The following is a 21828-nucleotide window of genomic DNA, read 5'->3' as shown; positions in this document are numbered from 1 at the left end:
GAAGAGGAAATTCCCTATTTGCAAGAATATTTTAGCATAACATTATTCTTTTCGATCTTCATATGGTAAAGCAGAAGGAAATGCCTAATTATGGTTCAGTGGCAAGCACTCATGGGTCACTTACAGTCATAATTTTGCCTCCTTAGCGTTCACCATAGAAGCAGTGTAGTATTGTGAATAATGAAAATAAGAAAGGAACTAAGATGAGGTAGGAAGCAGCGATGGAGGTGAGTCACTGAACCTTAACTAACTTCAACTGTGAACCATTATTAAAACCAACGTTGCCCCTTCCTCTTATTATCCCAGGCTTAACTGTTTTCCTTTGCATTAAGGGAAAAGTTAGCAAATATGTTAATAGCAATGTGGGATTTAGTGAATTAGATCCGCTAGTTTTGGTAAGGAGGTTTAGTTGCATTGTGATGATATCATAAAATCAGTGACTCATTTAAAATGTTCTAAGCGCTTTTCGGTTTGTATGAGAATGTGAACAATCAATGGCAGCAGAAGGCAGCCTGGCATATAATCATGAAAATACGTGATATGCTACATGTCGGAGGAACACAATGCACACATCCACTGTGCTTAGACATCTCAAGAGGTACCTCAATCCCTCTCTAGTCAAAAATTTTGAGTGATACTCAAAAATTCACAGTAAATTACTCTGAAACTAAAGAAAATCTGTCGCCAACAGCAAGGGTAATCATTGTATTTAGTGATCATAACATCTGACCCTCCTATTATGATCTTCTTTAGAACATATTTAATAGTTTCATAGTTTTTAAAGGGAACCTGTCACCAAGTTTTTCCCATATAAAGTATGGCCAGCAGCACCTATGACCCCTCATATAAAGCATTCTGGAATGTTGTATGTATCCTCAATCCGCTATACAAGGTGCGTTCTGGTCTGATGGGCATCACTGGTCTTGATCTGGCACCTTCTTTACTCTTAAGGGGGCTTTACACGCTACGATATCGTTAATGAATTATCGTCGGGGTCATATCGTTAGTGACGCACATCCAGCGTCATTAAAGTTATCGCAGCGTGTGACACTTATGTGCGACCTAAATCGATCACAAAAGTGGCAAAAATCGTTTGCCGTGGAGAGGTCGTCCTAAAACCAAAAATCATTCACCTCTCATTAGCGATGTTGTTCGTCGTTCCTGCGGCAGCACACATTGCTGTGTGTGACACCGCAGGAGCGAGGAACATCTCCTTACCTGCCTCCACCGGCAATGCGGAAGGAAGGAGGTGGGCGGGATCTTTATGTCCCGGTCCTTTCCGCCCCTCCGCTTCTATTGGACGGCTGCCGTGTGACGTCGCTGTGATGCCCCATGACCCGCCCCCTTTGAAAGGAGGCGGATCACCATCCATAGCGATGTCGCAGGACAGGTAAGTCTTGTGACGGGGAGGGCGATTTTGTGCGCGACGGGCAGCAATATGCCCGTGTCGCACAAACGATTGGGGCGGGTACGCACGATAGCGATATCGTTACCGATATCGCTACCGTGTAAAGCCCCCTTTACAGTCACCATCCTCCTGTCCTGCTTCACATAGATGACATGTCAAACATCATCCACACAGTCTTACATCGTGTTTGTGCACATACATGTTTCTCTCTGTTCTGAAGAGGGCAGAGCAAAGTTCTTTAGCGCACATGCACAAGGAACGGCCAAAGAGCACCAGTAAATGCGCACAACAACACTTTGCTTTGCCCTTGGCAGGGTAAAGAGAAGTGTGCCTATGCAGGAGCATGATGTAAGACACTGTGTGGATGATGTAGGACGCACCATCCACATGAAGCAAGGAAGAAGCACAGCGATTGCAAGAAGAGAAGAGGTGCCAGATCAAGATTAGCAATGAGAATCATACCGAATTGCAATGTAGATGACTATAACACAAAGTCTTTTTTTGCCTTGTAGAGTAGATTGGATACATGTATATATCATTGTACATATAGGGCTTACAGATACTGGCCCTATTTTATATGGGAAAAACCTGGTGACAAGTTCCAATTAAAGGGGGTTTCCCATGAACAAGGTTCCCTGCTATGTACTGTGTAATGTCTGTGTCTGATCGTACAGGGACATGGTCTTATCATGCCACATCTCCTGGGACATTGAGGAAGCAAACGACAGTAAAAAAGTTACTGAATGGGATTGTAAATTTTTCTTTCTTTGAGGTGAGACATTTTTTAAAAATAGGCAGGGAAATGTTTTACCTCCAAGAAAGAATTAGCTATGATCCCATGCTGACCTGTCTGTATTCTCTTTTACTTCCTCCACTGCCCAGGAGATGTGGCATGATCAGACAATGTCTCTCTAAGGTCAGACACAGTCACTGCACAGTACATAGTTGGGATACATTTCTAAGATTATCTCAGCACAGGAACATTTTTTAAACATCCCTCCGACATCAACCTTATGGTGCAGTCTTAAGGCCTATGGGGCTGCAACTCTTGTCATTCCCCGTCTGAGAAGACAACACTAAAATCAATAACACCTCCAAATCCAACCCTGAGCAATGAGAAAACTGACTATGTTTTCCCCCGAACCACTATCAAGAAAAACCATAATAGATATTTATTGGTCAATCCCTAACCTTAACCCTTGTGGGTATTAAACATTGATACACCATTGTGGAGGACATACGTAGACTCAGGTTTGGGATCCCCCAAACAATCTGTAGATAATTACTTACTACAGATAAGAAGGATACTGAACATTAGAAAAGTTTGCTCACACTGCTGTTCACCATGTCTATCATATATAATACTGAAGATATGATGAGTGTTAAGAAAACACTACTCCCAGTGCTTTCCACTCTGCCTTTCTGATCTAATACTGGAAATACCAGGGGTGCTGAGGTAAGAAAAGACCACTCATAATGATGTTCACCCTGTCTTTCTGAACTAATGCTGCAGATACCATGAGTGATGAGGTAAGAAAAGGCCTCTCACACTGTTGACATCATCTTTATGACATTATACTGGTGATTTCAACAATTATGAGGAAAGAAGAGGCTGCCCACACTGCTGTTCATCCTATATTTTTATATTTAATACTCAATATACCAGGAGTGCTGAGCTAAAAAGAAGTTACTCACATTTCTGGCCACCCTGTCTATCTGATCTAATACTAAAGATACCTGGAGTGCTGAGATTAGAAAAGGCTGCCTATATTACTCTCCACCATGTATTTCTTATCTTATACTGGAGATAATAAGGATGCTGGGGAAAGAAAATACTACTCATATTACTGTCTACCATGTATTTTTTTAATCTCATACTGAAAAGACCAGGGGTGCTGTCCACCATGTACACTGCTGTTTATCATCTTTCTGATCTAAAACAGGTGGTGTAATGGAATCTGAGGAAAAATGTTTGCTCACACTGCTGTCCATCCTGTTGTTATGATCTAATTCTAGAGATTCAGGGTTGCTGAGGTAAGAAGAGGCTGCTCACTCTGCTGGCCACACTGTCTTTTTGTACTAATACTGGAGATGCTAGGGGGCCTGAGATAAGAAGATATTGCTCACTCTGCTGTCCATTCTGTCTGTTTAATCCAATATTGGAGATACCATAGATGCTGAGGTTAGAAAAGGGTCCTCCCACTGCTGTCCACTTTATATTTCTGATCTAATAATAAAGATACCAGGGGTGCTGAGATAAGAGGAAATACACTCACACTCCTGTCCACCTATTTTTTATCTAATACTGCTGATAACAGGCATGATGAAGTATGAGGCTGCTCACATTACTGTCCACCCTGTCTTTCTTATTTAATACTGGAGATATAAGGAGTACTGTGGTAAGAAGAGGCTAATCACACTGTTGTTGATTTTGTATGTCGTGTCTAATAATGCAGATACCAGGGGTACTGAGATAAGGGATTGAGATATTATGGATTCTGTTGTTCTGATCTAAATCTGGAGATACCTTGGTTGCTGAGGTAAGAAGAGGATGCTGTCATAGCATCAGTTTGTCAAAATGTTGACAATTTGAGGGAACAGGAATTAGGTGGTATATTCCGAGCACTGCAGACCACATAGGGAGTAGGAAACAGATGCATTGGAATAAAAATTTATTTGCACTATGCGTTTCTGGGACATCTTGTTCCCTTCTTCAGGTGATATTATTTGTCTCTTGTCTGGCTGAAACACTAATGAAGCTGAAGTAGCATTATAGCCACACAGGAGACTGATAATAGAACCTGAAGAAGGGGACATGACGTCCCAGAAACACACGGTGCAAATACATTTTGTTTCACTACAACTGCCTTTTACTACCTTTGTGGTCCGCAGCACCTGGCAATACCGCCTAATTCCTTTTCCCTGTAGTCGTTTCTCCCCGCACACATGTGTGTGTGAGAGGGTGGCGGTTGGAGCCGTAGCAGACCCATCGGTGAGGCATCATCTGCAGACGCAGCCACACTAGCAGGACCTCACCACAGTTGCAGTGGCATCTACCGTCTTGACCAGTCCACGGGACCCCATCTGCGGATGGAGCTACACCAGCAGGACCTCACCACAGCTCCAGTGGCTGCTGCCAACCTGACGAGTTCACGAGGAGTGCCTGCAGCAATATTCATTCTACACCCGTTCATTACCAGGGTTGTGCGGAGACACATAACTGCAACATGTGAGTGCACTCCCCTGCAATTGCACCCCCAAACAAAGATTGACGGCTTACACACAGGTGCACTCCTCTCTTTACTTTTCTTTTCACAAAATGTTGACAATTTGGTTACAAATAGGTCATTTTCACTTAGGGGTGTACTCACTTTTGTTGTCTTTTGTTGTTTAGCCATTAATGCCTGTGTGTTGAATTATTTAGATGGCACACCAAATTGTCACTGCTATACAAGCTGAACACTGACTACTTAACATTGTATCAGTGTGTCATATCTTCTGTTGTTGTTCCATTAACAGATATAATAAAATATTTACAAAAATTTTGAGGACTGTATTCACTTTGTGATTTACTTTACTTGTACTTTTATATGTATTTCTTCGTCAATTTCTATCCATGTCTATCTTATATAATGCTGGAGATACGAGGAATATTGAGTTAAGAAGAGGCTACTCAGTGCTGTCCATCCTGCCTTTCTGATGTAATGATAGAAATACCAGTGGTGCTGAGATAAGAATAGGCTGCTCACACTGCTGTCCATCCTGTCTATTTAATATAATACTGGATCTAATACTATTAATAATAGGTCACCAAGCCAGACCTAACACATAATTGTGGGGGACCACTGATAATGTAAATACAACAGAGAAAAAAGTGGTGTTGACACAATACTTTGTTTAAAAAAAAAATTCTTTATTTTAATTTAATTCATATAATATTAAAATTAAACAAGGAGTCCAAATAGGTTGGCTATACCGCATACTTATAGTACAACATCAAAGGTTACAAGAATAGCTGTTAACAAATATAACTAGAGGATATATAGTTCTATTCAGAGTAATTAAATGACAATTATGGACACTATTAACCATAGTATGAGTGCCTTATCATTGCACTATGTCCTGGTCACTAAAGTTTAACCTCTGTATATGAGAATTTAATGTTTTAATCTAGTTCCCAATTCTACACCCACAGCTGTTTAAGGCCTGCGCCACACATCCGTGCCTCCGGTACGTGTTTGTCATTTTTTACACGTCCCGGCGGCACGGAGACACTTTAACCAATGCTACCCTATTGTAGCAGGCACACACACGTAAAACCACACGGAACGTGTGTCCGTGTGCGTTTGTACGTGTGTGCGATTTTCAAAGCGCTGACATGTCAGTGATTTCTCCGGCAGCACGGGTGTCACACGGCCCGCACCCGTACCACACGGGTGTAGTGTGGATGCGGTCCCGTGTGACACGCGCTGGAGAAAACACACATGTCAGTGAAAAAAAAACAAAACATTTACTCACCTTCTCCAGCCCTCCTGTCTCTGCCGCTGCTGCCTCTTGCTGCCGACCGCCGCTCATTAATCTCATAGAATATTCACTTCACTGCCTGGCAGCAGCAGCAGCAGCGAGGAGACGGGAGGGCTGGAGACCGAAGATCAGCACCACGGACAGCAGCGCGGACATCAGGAAGGACCAGGTGAGTATAATAATTACTGATTCTACGTGTGCTATCGCGGATAGCACACGTAGAACACACGTGTCACGCACGTACCAGAGACACGTACTTACCTGCACGCAACACGCAGGGAAAATACGTGTCTCGCGGCACGTGCGTGAATTTCACGTGAGTGTGGCAGAGGCCTAAGAGGGATTTGTAACTACCTTGCAAAATACCAATATAAATTGCCCAGTAAATTACTTAACATAACATTCTCACCATTTACAGCTAATTGGAGAGATAAGATAGTCGGTTTAACCAGAAAAAACACTGTATATGGTCACAGTCTGAAGTGCCAAACCATAATCCCTCTCAACATATTAAGGAACAGTACTAACCCATAGCAGCAGCGGTATCATCCCCCCAACAGTCCCAACGCGCGTTTCACCTCTTCATCAGGGGACACGTCAGCAGTAAGATACAGCAGTAAGATAAAGCCACTCAGCCACTCACTCCACCTTGTATTTCTTTCTACTGGTGATCATGCCAGGAGCTCTGAGGTAAGAAGAGGCTGCTCACACTGCTGTCCACCCTTCACTTCACTACAATTCATGGAGATAACAGTGGTACATAGGTAAGAAGAGGCTGCTTATACTGCTGTTTACCCTGTCATTCTAATTTAAAAATAAATATAACCAAAATGCTAAAGTAATAATAGGTTGCCTTCATTCTTTTTCTGATCTAATACTAGTGATAACAAAGTTGAAGAAGTAAGAAGAGGCTGCTTACCTGCTGTCCACCATGTCTTATTGATCTATTAATAGAGATACCATGGGTGCTGAGCTATCCTTGTCTTTCTGATCTAATACTGGAGATAGTGGCAGTAAAGAGTTAATAGGAGGCTGCTCACATTGCTTTTCACCCTGTCTTTTTGATCTAATACTAAAGATAACAGGGTGTGCTAAGGTAAGAAAAAGCCACTCACACTCTTGTCCACTTAATTTTTTTTATCTAATACTGTACCAGGGGTGTGGAGGTAAGAAGAGGCTTCTTCTACTTTTGACCACCTTGTCTGTCTGTTCTACCAATGGGGATACCAGGGGTGTGGCAATAAGAAGCTTTTCACAATAGGTGATATAAGACTACAGTAGTACCATATTTTCTGACTATAAGTTGCACATTACAGCAAGAAAAAAATCTTGCTAAATAGGATGTGCACCTTATAGTCAATAAGCAGCTTTCTCTGTGATCGAGAGAAGTGTTGAGAGAACTACACAACGGCCATGTTCTCTCTTCCTGCAACACACTGAAGTACTTGATCATCAGCAGGAGAGCGGAGGAAGCTAGACCTTCCATCACTACAGCTAAGGCCTCTGCCACACTCACGTGTAAAAAACGTACGTTTGGTGTAGTCCGTTTTTTGTGTCCGTGTTCCGTATTTGCAGTCCGTTTTTCCCCTCCGTGTGGTGTCCGTATGCATATCGTGTGTCATACGTGTGTACGTGTGTGCGTTTTCCTGTGCGTGAAATACGTCAGTGTGTGTTCCGTGTGCAGTCCGTTTTTTGTGCGTGTTTCACATGTTTCACACATTGAGATAATGGTGATTACTTGGAATTAAATGACACATAGGTGTATGTGATTAGGACATAAATATAAGTTAACTATAAACTGTTTCCTGCTTGTATTATGCCTTGGAGCACCTATGTGTTGAGACAAAATTGTCGCAATGCCATTATCCACGGAGGCCTTAGTGTTTTTATGTTGGATTATATCTCGTCGTTTTGGCGTTCGACGCCACATGTTGCAATATGATAATGTAAGAAGAACCAGATTGTGGGTGCATCCACTAATGATGATGCGGCCTATGCATGGTCATTTCCATACTTTATTATTTGAGTTACGGAATTTCCCAGATAAGTTTTTTTCATACTGCCGGTTGTCAGTTGAGAGTTTTGATTACTTACTAAATATTTTACGACCTCATTTGCAACATCAGGACACTTGGATGCGGCTTTCCATTTCCCCAGAGGAGAGATTTATGGTGACTCTGAGGTATTATATTTGTTATTTTTGTAATTTGTGTAAATGTGTTATTTTTCACATTGAAATGTGTAATTGATCTTTATTGATCTAATCTCATTTTTGATTCAATGTTTCTGTTTTCTTATGATTGTTTTAATTTAAAAAAACATAGTGTTAATTGTAAATCATTGTTTGTCTTGTTTTCATAGATTCTTGGCGACTGGTCAATCTTTTAGTGCTTTACATTTTGATTTTTTGTTGGGTCGATCAACCATTGCCGTTATAGTACGTCACACATGCGACATGATATGGCAACATTTAAAAGAAGAAATGATGCCTCAGCCAAACAGAGAAGATTGGTTGAAAATCTCTAAGGGCTTCAAGGACTCTGTTGACTTTCCTAACTGCATAGGAGCTTTGGATGGCAAGCATTTCAGAGTTAAAAAGCCACCAAACTCTGGGTCACGTTATTTCAATTTTCATAAGTTTTTTTCCGTTGTTATTTTGGCATTGGTTGACACAGAATACCGTTTTATTTATGCAGACATTGGGGCCTATGGTAGTGCCTCAGATGCCCGTATTTTCCGTTCATCAAGATTAGCCCAACGCCTGCAAGAAAATTCATTATTGATCCCCCCTCCTGTTGCCCTACCTGGTACATCTGGACCGTTGGCACCATATGTGATGGTAGCAGATGCAGGATTTGCATTATCCAAACATGTTATGCGACCATATCCAAGGAGATCCATTGATGACAGGAAACAGTACTTTAATAATCGGCTAACTAAAGCAAGACGTTATGTGGAGTGTGCATTTGGTATTTTAGCTAACAAATGGCGCATTTATCAGACAACGATTCAGTTGCAGCCAACCTTTGTCACATCTGTACTCAAGGCTACCATAGTGCTTCACAATTACTGTCGGATACATGAAGGAGGAACTTATGTGGATGATGAATTTCAGATAAACCATGTTGTTAATCCCACAGGTGAACCTATGTCTCATAATTCCGTGACATCTGGTTTACAAATTAGAAATTTATTTACTGATTACTTTAATTGTTTTGATGATACAAATAATAGTGATGATTGTTAAGATTGTGATGGTTTTTTGTTGATAAAAATATAAATTTTTTTTATTATAGGAACTTGGTTAAATTTTCTCAACATCTAAGAGCTTAAATCGAACTAGTATTAAAGGGCAAATGCGTTAATCAAAAACTGACATTTCTGTTAGCAACATGGTTTTCTGAATGTTGTATGTATGTGTATGTACATTTCTGTGTTACTATCATGTTTTAGGAAACTTATTTTAAACTTACAACATTAATAATGTTAATCGTCTATTGAAAAAATGCAATATTATTAATAAATATCAATAATAAACATGTTTCTTTTCTTCAAAAACAGAATCTTTTATTAAGAATAAGCATATTAATCCATAAAGTAAGGATGTTATTTTTTCACATCCACATTAAAAATGTACATATTGTTCATCTTGTGTTAAATTTTTCTAAATGTAAATTTTGATGGTATTCTTCATAACATACAAAATATACTTTACATACAAGAGTAATTGTAAAGAAAATGTGTGCATTGCTTACAATGTTGAAAAATGTCGGCCAATTAAGTTGCTATCATGTTGGACATTGACATAGACCAAAAAATTGTAAACTGTGTTTTCAGAATATTAGAACTAATCTAACCATCAAATTGGTTGGGTAAAAATGTGTTCATAAAATTACAAAAATAAAGGCCATAAAACATATATGTGATCCGTCACTAAGTATAATCACACATGTTTTTTAAATCTTTTCAACTCTGAGTTTGCACATTTTTGGAAATCCCTCTTTTTTAACATTTTGACACATTCATCAGATTTGTTGTTTGATTGTTAAGATTAACAAAAATGTGCATCACAAGTCAACAAGATCTTCTAGTGAAGTAACCTGAGTGTTGCTGAGTATGTTGTTTTGTGTGGCCTCAGAAATGGTATTTTCAGGAATGGAAGCAGTTGTTTGCTGAACAACATTCCTATTACTAGCTACAGTAGTGTGTGGAACAGTCTGTTGCATGCTGGTTTGTCCCAACACATTGCCTGTGGTTGAGTACACCTGTGGATCTACATGGGTAATTGGGTATTGTGTGTGTGTATGTTGTTGACCTTGAGGATAGTTGACTGATGTTTGTAAGTGTGGTGTAGGTAACATAGTTGAGATTGGATAATGAGGCATCATGAATGATTGTGGGTATGTTGAACCTGGAAACAAATTAGGTAAACCACCAATATTTGTGGGTTGAGTAAAGTAACTAGTAGTTTGAGTTGGTTGTAAATTCATATAGTTCATGGGTTGCTGTGAGGTAGCACTTTGTACAGTGCTTAAGGCACCAGTATTGGTTGCAACATACCCTTGTCTAATTGGTGTTGGGAATAACGTACTTGAAGCAATTGAAGGTTGTCCAGATTGTTGTAAGAGTGGATTATTGACTATTACAGTTGCCATTGTTGTTTGTGTTGAAATTGTATTTTGATTGTCTGTTGTGTTTGGGACTGTATGTTGTTGCATAATGGTACGCCAATTTTCTATGGCCTCATACACTCTCACTGGTTCCTGTTCTGCCTGACTAGCTGACAGTAGGGTAAGCATAGCAGCTCTTACACGTTCCTGCCTATCTGAAGGAATTTTGGTTAAGCTAGTAGATAAAGACCGACAAAAACGCTCGGCATCTGTTTCTGGAATTAAAGTGTTCATTATGTGAATAATGCGTGTGTCAATTATTTCCGGTAAGGATCTCATTTCCTCAGGTCTGCGGATTCTTCTTGCACGTAGAGGTTGTGGTGCAAAACGTGGAAGTACATTTGTTTGTGTTGATTGTGTAGCTGGTGTGGTTGTTTGTTGCGTTGATGAGCCTTGGGTGTTGGTTTGTGCACTCTCTGTCCCACCCTCATGTGATTCATTTGCTGCATCTTGTTGAGTCTCAGGAATTTCAATGTCTTCTCTGGCAGGTTCTTGTTCTGATGCTGAGGTGGCTGTAGCAGAGGGACCTGCTGTTGGTTCATCATCTGATTCGTCAAGATTATCCTCCGTTCTATAAGAAATGAAAAAACATATTACAATCTTAACATTTATCTTTGTCCAATTATCTTCAGGGGGTTTTTTTTTTTTTCAAAAAAAAAAAAAAACTTACTGTGTAACTTCTAAGATGGGTGCTAGGAAGCTTATTTGTTCATAATAAATATATCTGCGTTTGCGGCCTTGGCTGGATGAGGATGGTATAGGGTTGTACTCCCTTCGGTACTGATCACGGGCTGAACGCCAACGCCTTTTTACCAAGTCAACTGTGGAAAATAAAATAATATGTCACTTGCAACATTCTCCATAAATCTGCACACATTAATTTAAATAATGTTTGCGAAATGTAATATACAATTTAACACAATTATGTTGGTCAAATACTTTGGATTAAATATAATTTATTTAGATATTCTTCATTCAAAAACATGTTTAGACATTCACACATAACCAAATAATATTTCTGAATAATTATATTTTAAGTAATTGTCATCTATATTTAAATTATAATTTGGTGTTTTTGCAATGACATTTGGCTATCAATTACTAGAAATATTATTTGATACATGTAGGTAATGATATTGACATGTCATTTTAAACAATTTTATTTTAAAAAAAAAAAAATACAAGATTTTCAATTGTGATACTAAATTTAGACTAATACAACAGGGAATTTAAAAACACATGACAGTTTAATCAGTTAATTAAGTAAATTCATGAAGAATTCCAAGTCAGATTACAAATTTAAGTATACTTTGATTTTTGACACTTATGAAAGTTTGGTGATACTATGAAAAAATTGTACAGGAACTCAATATATTGAGTAGTACATATACCAATTCTTCTCATAGGATTTTACACTAAAAGACAACATAACTATGCCAAAACAATCACAGTTTGAAAGTATGAAAAAATCCAAATATAGATATTAAATAAATAACTATAAAAAAATACAACAACTTACCATATTTAGCACGCTTTGCAGGAGAACATCTAGACCATGCATTATTGGGGTACACTTCCTCAGCTACTTGATTCCAATGGCGCTCAACTGTCAGTCGGTCATGGTAACCATCTACACGTGTATCCCATAATGGTGGGTGAGTCTCGACAGCTGTTATAAGTTTCTCCGTGTCCACCCGTGGTGCCATTATTATATTTCGAAGACGAAAGTTTGCTCAAAATAGATCTTGCAATACACAGAACTACAACTTCTTGCTTGCTCACTCCTTCTGCAAATGCACAGTTAGTTTTGTGCAAAAAAATATGTTAGCTACGCCACCTGAAAGTATTTCAGAGTGTAACAAACTTTCTAATTAAAACACGGACACGGACCACACGGATAGCATACGGAGGCCATCCGTATCACGTACGTGTAAACACGGACCCATAGGATTTAATGGATCCGTGAGGACGTGATGCCGGTGGAAAACGGACATGTCAGCGCTTTTTCGACACGCTCAAACGTACGCACGGAACGGACACACGCTCCGTGCGCAAACACTGACGTGAGGCTTTTTAGATTAAAAATAGTATGTCAACATCAGCACGTGTCTCCGGTACGTGCAAAAAATGCCAAAAACGTACCGGAGGCACGGATGTGTGGCGCAGGCCTAAAGTAAACTAGCACAGTTCTTACTCTGCTGCAGGTCCTGAAACAGCAAACTATTGAACACAGGAGTCTAAGTGCCTTCCAAGATATCAAATTAATGTGGTCAGTTAGATTCCTTTTCTTCTCCAGACAATCATTCTTCCAAATGTCCAAAACAGCTCTGAAGCGAGCTTCATCACAGTAAATAATTTTGCAAAAAATACAGAGAGTGGACTGCAGAAGACTGGGATATAATGTAGTTATGCTCTTTGATTCACTGTTTGGGACACCTGAAAGAATAATTGTCTGGAGAAGAAAAGGTGAGGGCTACTATGAGTCCTGTGTCATGTCAACAGAAAAGCATCCTGAGAAACCTTCATGTGTAGTGTCGCTTTTCATCCAATTTTGCCTCAGAACACCACCATGAAGCACCATGAAGACAAAATGGTATCTAAACATCATCCATGAGCAATTTCTCTCAATCATCTTGGAGCAATTTGGTGATGAATAATGCTTTCCAGCATGATGGAGCACCATGTCACAAGTCAAAAGTGAAAACTGAGTGGCTTTGTGAAAAAAACATTAAGACTTTGTGCGCACGTTGCGTACTGTCCCTGCAGAAATTTCTGCAGCGATTTGAACAGCACACGTGTGCTTCAAATCGCTGCAGAAACAGTCCGTAATGAAAAAAAAAGGCGATTTCATGCGCTCTGAGTGCAGCCCCTCCCAAAAACAGAGCGGGACCTGCAGGCAGAGCGCACGAAAGAAGTGACATGTCACTCCATAGATTGTGCAGGGGACGCAGGACGCATGCAGTTACGCTGCGGTGCAGATCGCAGCGTAACTGCATGCAATTACGCAACGTGCGCACATAGCCTAACAGTTTTAATCCATGTTCAGAACACTCAACAGATCTCAATCCCATTGTGAACCTGTGGTCAATCCTCAAAGACCAGGTGGACAAACAAAAGCACAGTACTGTGATAAACTATAAGCAGGGACTAGACAAGGAATGGGTCATTAGTCAGGCTATGGCCATTAAGCTGATATCCAGCATGTCAGAGCAAATTGCATAAGTCTTGAAAAATAAGGATCAGTGTTGGAAATATTGAGTCTTTGCATAATCTTGATATATTTGTCAATAAGTACGTACAAATTTGCTTAAGGTTATAATTAAAAAACTGAGAATAAGGAGTGTTTGATAAAATATCACAGTTTATTTGTGCATTATCAAAATTATTATAGTCATATTATAAAAATGCAAATGAAAAAAACAATACAGAAGGACAAAAAAAAAACCAAACAGAAAAAAGGATGTGATAGGTAATGGAATGGAGCTGCACGTATATGTATACACACCTAGGTACAATGACTCAAATACTTCCAAAAGGGAGGAAGAATTCCTGTTCCCCGATGCTATTATGCAGTCCTGGGAAGCTACTAAGCCCAAATGGTGAAGGAATTCAGAGAGCAAAGCTCATAAAACCAGTACATACTTATCAAAGTGCCATGTGCAGTCCAACAAGGTAGGAAATTCCAAAAGAAGACCCCCAACGCACATTTTGCGTATGGAGTTCCAGCTTCCCCATAATTAGGTGCAATTCCATATGTGAAACGTGCATCGGGGTCATCTTTTGGAATTTCCAACCTTGTGGGACTGCACATGGCACTTTGATAAGTATGTACTGGTTTTATGAGCTTTGCTGTCTGAATTCCTTCACCATTTGGGCTTAGTAGCTTCTCAGGACTGCATAATAGCATCAGGGAACAGGAATTCTTCCTCCCTTTTGGGAGTATTTGATTCATTGTATCTAGGTGTGTATACATAGACGTAAAGCTCCATTCCATTACCTACCACATCCCTTTTTTCTGTTTTTTTGTTTTGTCCTTTTTCATTGTCTTTTTCATTTGCATTTTTGTAATATGACTATAATAATATTAATGACAAATAAAATTGAATATGTTATCAAACACTCCTTTTTCTCAGTTTTTCATATGTATTTATGGAGTGATTATTTGTTGTGTTACCTAATGTTCATTATTATCAACCATGCACCAAGGATTTTTTGTTTCTATTATGGTTATAATTGTACTTCAGTAATCATGCAACATCTGAATAAAATATCTAAAAACACTGATGTACAAACTCTGATAAAACAGTTTATGTGTTAGTCTCAAAACTTTGGGTCAGAACTGTTTATTTTTCTAATTTTCTAATTTCTATATCTTTTAGTAAGGGGCACTCTACTGTCTGAAAATGATGGTAGTCTTCTGCCTAGAATTTTCTCAATGTTACATAGTAGTGAAACTTTGTTCAACATAAATAAGTTCAAAACCTACAAAAAAAACATAAATATGAAAAAATAACCTAAGCTGGCTCCAGATTTTTACTAATTTCTCTTTCATAGCCTCTGTTAACCACTAAACTTTAAATCAGTTAATAATAGCATCAAGCTAGACATATGTCCTACATGGCTAAAGACCTCTTATGTCACAATAATAAGGCACTTGTAAGCAATAGGAGCGTTTCAGGTGAATGTATGCAGCTATAGCACAATAGTCATTTTAATGCCGGAAGGATTAGAATACGCTTCCTTTTACAATTGGATGGAATTCCATTCATCTGAAGCAAGAAACTGAATGATTGTATGTACAATAACCGAAAACCATAATACGAACACCTGAATGGAATGGAGTGGGGTGACTATATTACAACTAATATAACTACAGGTTACATTAGGTCGGATCATTAAAACATTTGAAAGAAGCATCTGCAGACCAGTGTTTATCTCCAGAAGACTTTGGTATGAGTTTATACGATGGAGTATTGAGTCATTTACATTGGTCTTTTTAGGTGTGGTTTACATGCAATATGCACAATGTTGATTTTTTATTACTTTAGTTTCACATTCCTAAAATGTGCCAATATTTTTGTGCCAATGTTTTTTAAAATTGTCCTGATCAAATTTTCTCCATTACCCATGTGGGAGCACCTTTCCAGGACTCCCATTGTTTTTCCCGAGTATTTGTGCTGCATACTGGAGGATTAATAAAAGAGTTAATCCACTACACAGATCATACTAGCGAAAACAGAAGAAATCTGCACGGTGAGTGTAAAATTCGTACGATCATTGCAATTGGTGTTTACATACATCTACAGTTAGATTTGGCGCCCCTGTCTATGTTGGTGTTTTTCAATCACCTTGTTACACCTTATTCTCTGATGAAAATACAGTACTTGTTTCTTCTTTTTTCCACTCAATAATTAAAGCGGTTGTCTGGTCTAAAATGATAATAAGTCTGCAGTCAGTCTATATGACTTCAGACTTATGAATCCTACCAGTGCACTGCAAGGATTTACCGGATTCTGAGCCGATATGAATGTTCCTGGCCAGAACCTGACTAGTGGGCGCGGCCTCACTCAATCCAAGTGTATGGAACAAGGCCGCACCCACTAGAAAGCCACGCCTACGTGTCAGACGCTCCCATTCCATACACGTTTATGGAGTGAGGCTACCCCCACTAGACGGCCACGCCTACGTGTCAGATGCGCCCACTCCATACACTTGTATGGAGTGAGGCCGTGCCATCTAGTTGTGTTCTGGCTGGGAACATGCATATTAAACGATTGTGGTCATGTGACCATCATTCAAGACTCAAAAACAGGTTAATCATTGGAGGCCACAGTGTGTGCGCTACACAGAGGGAATGCAGACATCCTTTTAGACTGGACAGCCCCTTTAATTCTTTTAATGCCTCTTCCCAAATCAATCCTAATAACATGTAATTTAGCAGAACCTCTTTACAATGGCAGAATTTGGTCCTATTGCTCTCATTAATAAATGGTGAATACTTATTTCTTTGAAGGTGGGAACTTAGTGTGGGACACTTTCCCCTTGGAGACACCATACTGACAGCCTGCAAAATATACTAGAAAAGCTTACTGCATACTGTTTATATATATACTAGCTGTACTACCCGGCTTCGCCCGGGTTAATAACTGTTGTTAACAAAAAAGAATATATTAACAAAAATGTATTCTGCACACAAAAACCACAAAACAAATAGATAGAAATGTAATTATTTAAAGACAAAAACTAAGCTAATAGAAGCATTTCACAACATATATTTCAACACCACAGATATTCCACACAGATTTAACTAAATTGGCCAAGTAATGTGCTCCGTCTGTCTCTTATCAGGTCTGTCTCTTTCCAGGTCTGTCTCTTTCCCCGTCTGTCTGTTTCCTCGTCTGTCTCTTTCCCCATCTGTCTCTTTCTCTGTCTGTCTCTTTCCCCGTCTGCCTGTCTCTGTCTGTCTCTTTTTTGTCTGTCTCTATCTCTCTGTTTCTTTCCCCATCTGTCTCTTTCTAGGTCTGTCTCTTTCCCAGGTCTGTCTCTTTCCTCGTCTGTCTCCCCATCTCTGTGTCTGTGTCTTTTCCTGTCTGTCTCTTTCCCTTTTTGCCTGTCTCTGTCTGTCTCTTTCATTGTCTCTATTTCTCAGTCTCTTTCCCCGTCTATCTCTATCAAAGTCTGTGTCTTTCCCCATCTATCTTTGTCTGTCTCTCTGGTTGTCTCCTCCTTCGCTGTCTGCCTTTCTCTGTCCCTGTATGCATGTCTGTCTGTCTCTTTCCCCATCTGTCTCTTTCCACATCTGTCTCTTTCCCCATCTGTCTCTTTCCCCATCTGTCTCTTTCCAGGTCTGTCTCTTTCCAGGTCTGTCTCTTTCCAGGTCTATCTCTTTCCCCGTCTGTCTCTGTCTGTCTCTTTCACCGTCTGTCTCTGTCTGTCTCTTTCACCGTTTGTCTCTGTCTGTCTCTTTCCCTGTATGTCTCTATCTCTCTGTCTCTTTCCCTGTCTGTCTCTTTCCCCGTCTGTCTCTGTCTCTCTCTTTCCCTGTCTGTCTCTCTGTCTCTCTCTATCTGTCTCCCCACCGACATCTTATTACCTCACATATAAGCTTCTTATACTATGAATGTCTTTTGTTCCTATAGCAATCACTCACAGCTCCTACTAATAACCTGTAGTTCCAGGCTCCATTTACTTAATTTACTTTTAAATTTTCCTGTCAAAACATAGTCTACGACGTTCCCTGGGTCACATGAGGTGTCTGTGAAAAATGTTGTGATTGTAAATACGACGGTGAGGATACACTTTTCGTTTCACTTTTTCCCCATTATGTAGATAAGGGCAAAATTGATTGGTATATTGGAACGTGCGGGGTTACAATTTCGCCTCACAACATAGCCTGTGACGCTCTCGGGGTCCAGATGTGTGAGTGTGCAAAATTTTGTGGCTGTAGCTGCGACGGTGCAGATGCCAATCTCGGACATACATACACACATTCAGCTTTATATATTAGATATAGAGAGATAATGACAGTATGTGTCAATCTCTTAGGCTGGGATCACAAGATCCTATAGCATCCAATGTGAGAGAATCGGGTGCAATATGCTAATGACACTTGGTTCAAACCCTGCTGCGAGCATGACCGAGCATCATTTACTGTGATCTGATTCTCTCACATTCGAGAAACAGAGCACAGGTGTGGAGAAGGAAAGATTAATGTCTCCATCTTCTCCATTACCTGCCTGTGCGAATATCGCACTGAACGCAGAAGACATCCGAGTACAGACATGCGCACGCTGCTTTTTTTCCTGCTTTTTTGCTGCTTTTTTGGCTGCAGTTTTGTCAGCAGAACTTTCTGACATCTGACTTCCCAGCAAAGTCTATGAGAAGTCAGATTTGTCATGCGCACACTGCAGTTTATTTGTCAGCGTTTTTTTTGTCAAAAGTTTGTGACAAAAAAAATGCAGCATGTTCATTCTTCCTGCGTTTTTGTCAACATTTGTCACCCATTGAAATCAATGAGGGCATCAAAAACGCAGGAAAAATGCATGCTAATCAAAAGTGGTGCATTTTACCTGCCTTTTACCTGCGTTTTTGCTAGCAAAAACGCAGGTGATTTGTCAGGAAGTGAGGTCAGGCAAGTGGTCCCGTCCCGTCCTCCACGTGTTCCCCGAAGTACCGCTGTCCCCAGGGGAGATGATGTGGAGGACGGGGACTATCAGCAGCGGCAGCGAGAGGGGGATGGACATTGGCAGCTGAAAACATTGATTTTTCCCTCTTGCTGCTGCCGCCGCCGCTGATAGTCCCGTCCTCCCCGAAGTACCGCGGTCCCCGCACAGGGGAGATGATGGACCCCTCTCACCGCCACCGCCGCCGCCGCTGACAGTCCCGGGCTCCACGCTCCTGCCGCCGGCCGGCTCCACGCTCCTGCCGCCGGCCGGCTCCACGCTCCACGCTCCTGCCGCCGGCCGGCTCCACGCTCCTGCCGCCGGCCGGCTCCACGCTCCTGCCGGCTCCACGCTCCTGCCGGCTCCACGCTCCTGCCGCTGGCTCCACGCTCCTGCCGCCGGCTCCACGCTGTAGCGCGATCAGCTGAGCTGTCAGAGGTTACTCGCGGCCACCGCTGGATCCAGTGACAGTGGGTAACCTCGGTGACAGCTCAGCTGATCGCGCTATTGTCTTCATTAGCTGCATGGAGGTGACCGGAGCGGCTGTGTCTGCTGCTTCTCCGGTCACCTCCATGCAGCACTGCTGGATGCGACGCTGGAGCATGCTGGATTACGCCGGACAAGGAGGGCTTTGTCGGGTTAATAAATTGGTAATGAGGGAATGTGTTTGTGTTTTTTATTTCTAATAAAGGATTTTTCGGGTGTGTGTGTTTATTTACTGTAATTTACAGATTAATCATGGAAGGTGTCTCATAGACACCTGACATGATTAATCTAGGACTTATTGGCAGCTATGGGCTGCCAATAACTCCTTATTACCCCGATTTGCCAACGCACCAGGGTAAATCGGGAAGAGCCGGGTACAGTCCCAGAACTGTCGCATCTAATGTATGCGGCAATTCTGGGCGGCTGCTGACTGATATTGTTAGGCTGGGGGGCTCCCCATAACGTGGGGCTCCCCATCCTGAGAATACCAGCCTTCAGCCGTATGGCTTTATCTGGCTGGCATTAAAATTGGGGGGGACCGCACGCCGTTTTTTTTAATTATTTATTTATTTCTAATTTTTTTTTTTTTCCAATTCAACAAGCTTTATGGGCTTGTTTGAACTGAAAAATACATGAAACAATTGTTGACAAAACTGCAGCCAAAAACGCACCAAAAAAGCAGCAAAAATGCACCAAAAAAGCACCTACATTTTTTGTGACATTTCCAGGCTCTCTCTGACAAGGTGCAGTTTTGGCTGCAGTTTTGGCTGCAGTTTTGGCTGCAGTTTGTGAACACGAAAAAGAAGCAGCGTGCGCATGTACGGGTGCCCGTGATCCAAGACACACTGCCAATCACAGCATGCAGCAGAATCAGCATGAGAAACAAATCGCAGATTAGCTTTGACTCATTGACTAACATTGGTCCGGGTGCAATTCGAGACTTTCTTAGAATTTAAAACATAGTTAGAATTGCATATAAAAAATAAAGAATGCTGAGATTACCAGGTCCCTTCCACTCTTTTTTATGTTTTTGGTTCCCTTCTGGTGTCTAGATTTCTGGCCCTCTTGACACACAAGAAATGACCTCTCAGCCAGTCCCTACCGTGGTGGCAGGAGTGACTGCCAACTGTGATTAGCTGCAGCTTGTCAGATGCCCATCTTTGGTTGTCATCACTACAGCAATAAAAAATAGCAACAAAAAGAGGAATAAATATGCTCCAAAAATTAAGTATTACTTACAGCAAAGATGAGCTGCAGTTGTACATCGCCCAGGCCAAAAACGAATACTCTACCAGGATACAGCTAAACCCCCACTAAGTGGAGGCATCACAAATGCAGGAGGAGCAAATCACACACATATTTCCATGGAATGGAGGGGGCAATTGCTGGATGATAAAACTGCACACTGATGGCTTGCATAGAGCGCTGTTCACACATGCAGATGTTATGCCCTGGCAAAACCAGGTAGTCACAAATAGGCCCCCCGCATAACACCTTGCCTCATTAGGACACACACAGCCAACCAGTAAACCCTAGTCACCCCCCCCTTAGGTAAAGACAGACACACCAATGGGCGTGACCAGGCGGTTGGGACATGCCCACCCAGGGATCCAGACAGCCCGGGGCAGGAAAAACAGTAGATGAGTTTTAGGCCCTGTGCGCACTTGCCGGTTTTTGCCGCGAATTTCCTGCGGTTTTGCTGCATGTTTCGCTGCATGTTATGTTCATAACATCTCTGCAGTGATTCACCAGCAAAACCTATGGGAAAAAAAATGCTGTGCGCACTATGCGGATTTTGACAGCTGCATGTTTTGCTGCGGGATTCCCACAGCAAAAACAATTGCATGTCACTTCTTTTCCGCACGTCGCTGCGGGATTTCACTCAATTGACTGCAATGTAATCGTGAAATCCCGCAGGGAATAACGCAGGCAGCAAATTCTGTGCGGTTCACTGCGTTTTCCTGCGCTATTCCCTCCGGTATTTTGCGGTTTACCTGCGGTAATGTTCATCGCTGCCCTGCGGTTTGCAGGCAAGTGATGTCATTATGACAGGAAGAGGAAGCAAAGCAGAGAGTAAACACACACAGATCACACTCACACACAGACATAGAACACACACACATCACACTCACACACAGACACATAGAATACACATAGAAAGCAAACGGACATATAGAAAAAAAAACACGTGGGCTCCGCTGTATTTTTACCGTGCAGCCGAGGTAAGCACACAGCGGCGGCCCGGTATTCTCAGGCTGAGGAGGGCGAGGGGCAGGGTCAATGGCCCCCTCCTCCCGCAGCCGAGAATATCAGCCCGCAGCTGCCCCGGGACTGTCGCATCCATTATGCGGCAGTACCGGAGTGTCCCAGGCTCTTCCTGTTGCCGTGATGCGGTGCCAAATCAGGGTAATATAAGGAGGTAATGGCGGCGGATCGCTGCCACTAGGTCCAGGCTTGATCATGGCAGCGTCTATGTGACAGCTGACATGATCAACCCGTAAGTAAAGTGAAAAAACACATACCGAAAAATCCTTTATTTTAAATAAAACACAAAAAAAGCCCCTGGTTCACCATTTTA

General features: G+C 41.4%; 1 protein-coding gene across 1 annotated transcript in view; it reads right to left on the bottom strand.

The window, feature by feature from the left end:
* Nucleotides 1-12314, bottom strand: part of LOC142294707 (uncharacterized) — a 112865-nt gene extending 100551 nt beyond the window's left edge. The window contains exons 1-3 of the mRNA XM_075337894.1: nucleotides 12122-12314; nucleotides 11273-11423; nucleotides 10524-11173 (exon numbers count right to left, since the gene is read on the bottom strand). Coding sequence (XP_075194009.1) covers nucleotides 10524-11173; nucleotides 11273-11423; nucleotides 12122-12308 — 988 coding nt within the window. The 5' untranslated portion in view covers nucleotides 12309-12314. The remainder of the gene's footprint in view (nucleotides 1-10523; nucleotides 11174-11272; nucleotides 11424-12121) is intronic.
* Nucleotides 12315-21828: the final 9514 nt, after the last annotated feature.

Source organism: Anomaloglossus baeobatrachus, chromosome 1, assembly GCF_048569485.1.
Source record: "Anomaloglossus baeobatrachus isolate aAnoBae1 chromosome 1, aAnoBae1.hap1, whole genome shotgun sequence".
NCBI lineage: Eukaryota > Metazoa > Chordata > Amphibia > Anura > Aromobatidae > Anomaloglossus > Anomaloglossus baeobatrachus.
This window is presented reverse-complemented; position numbering and strand designations above follow the sequence as displayed.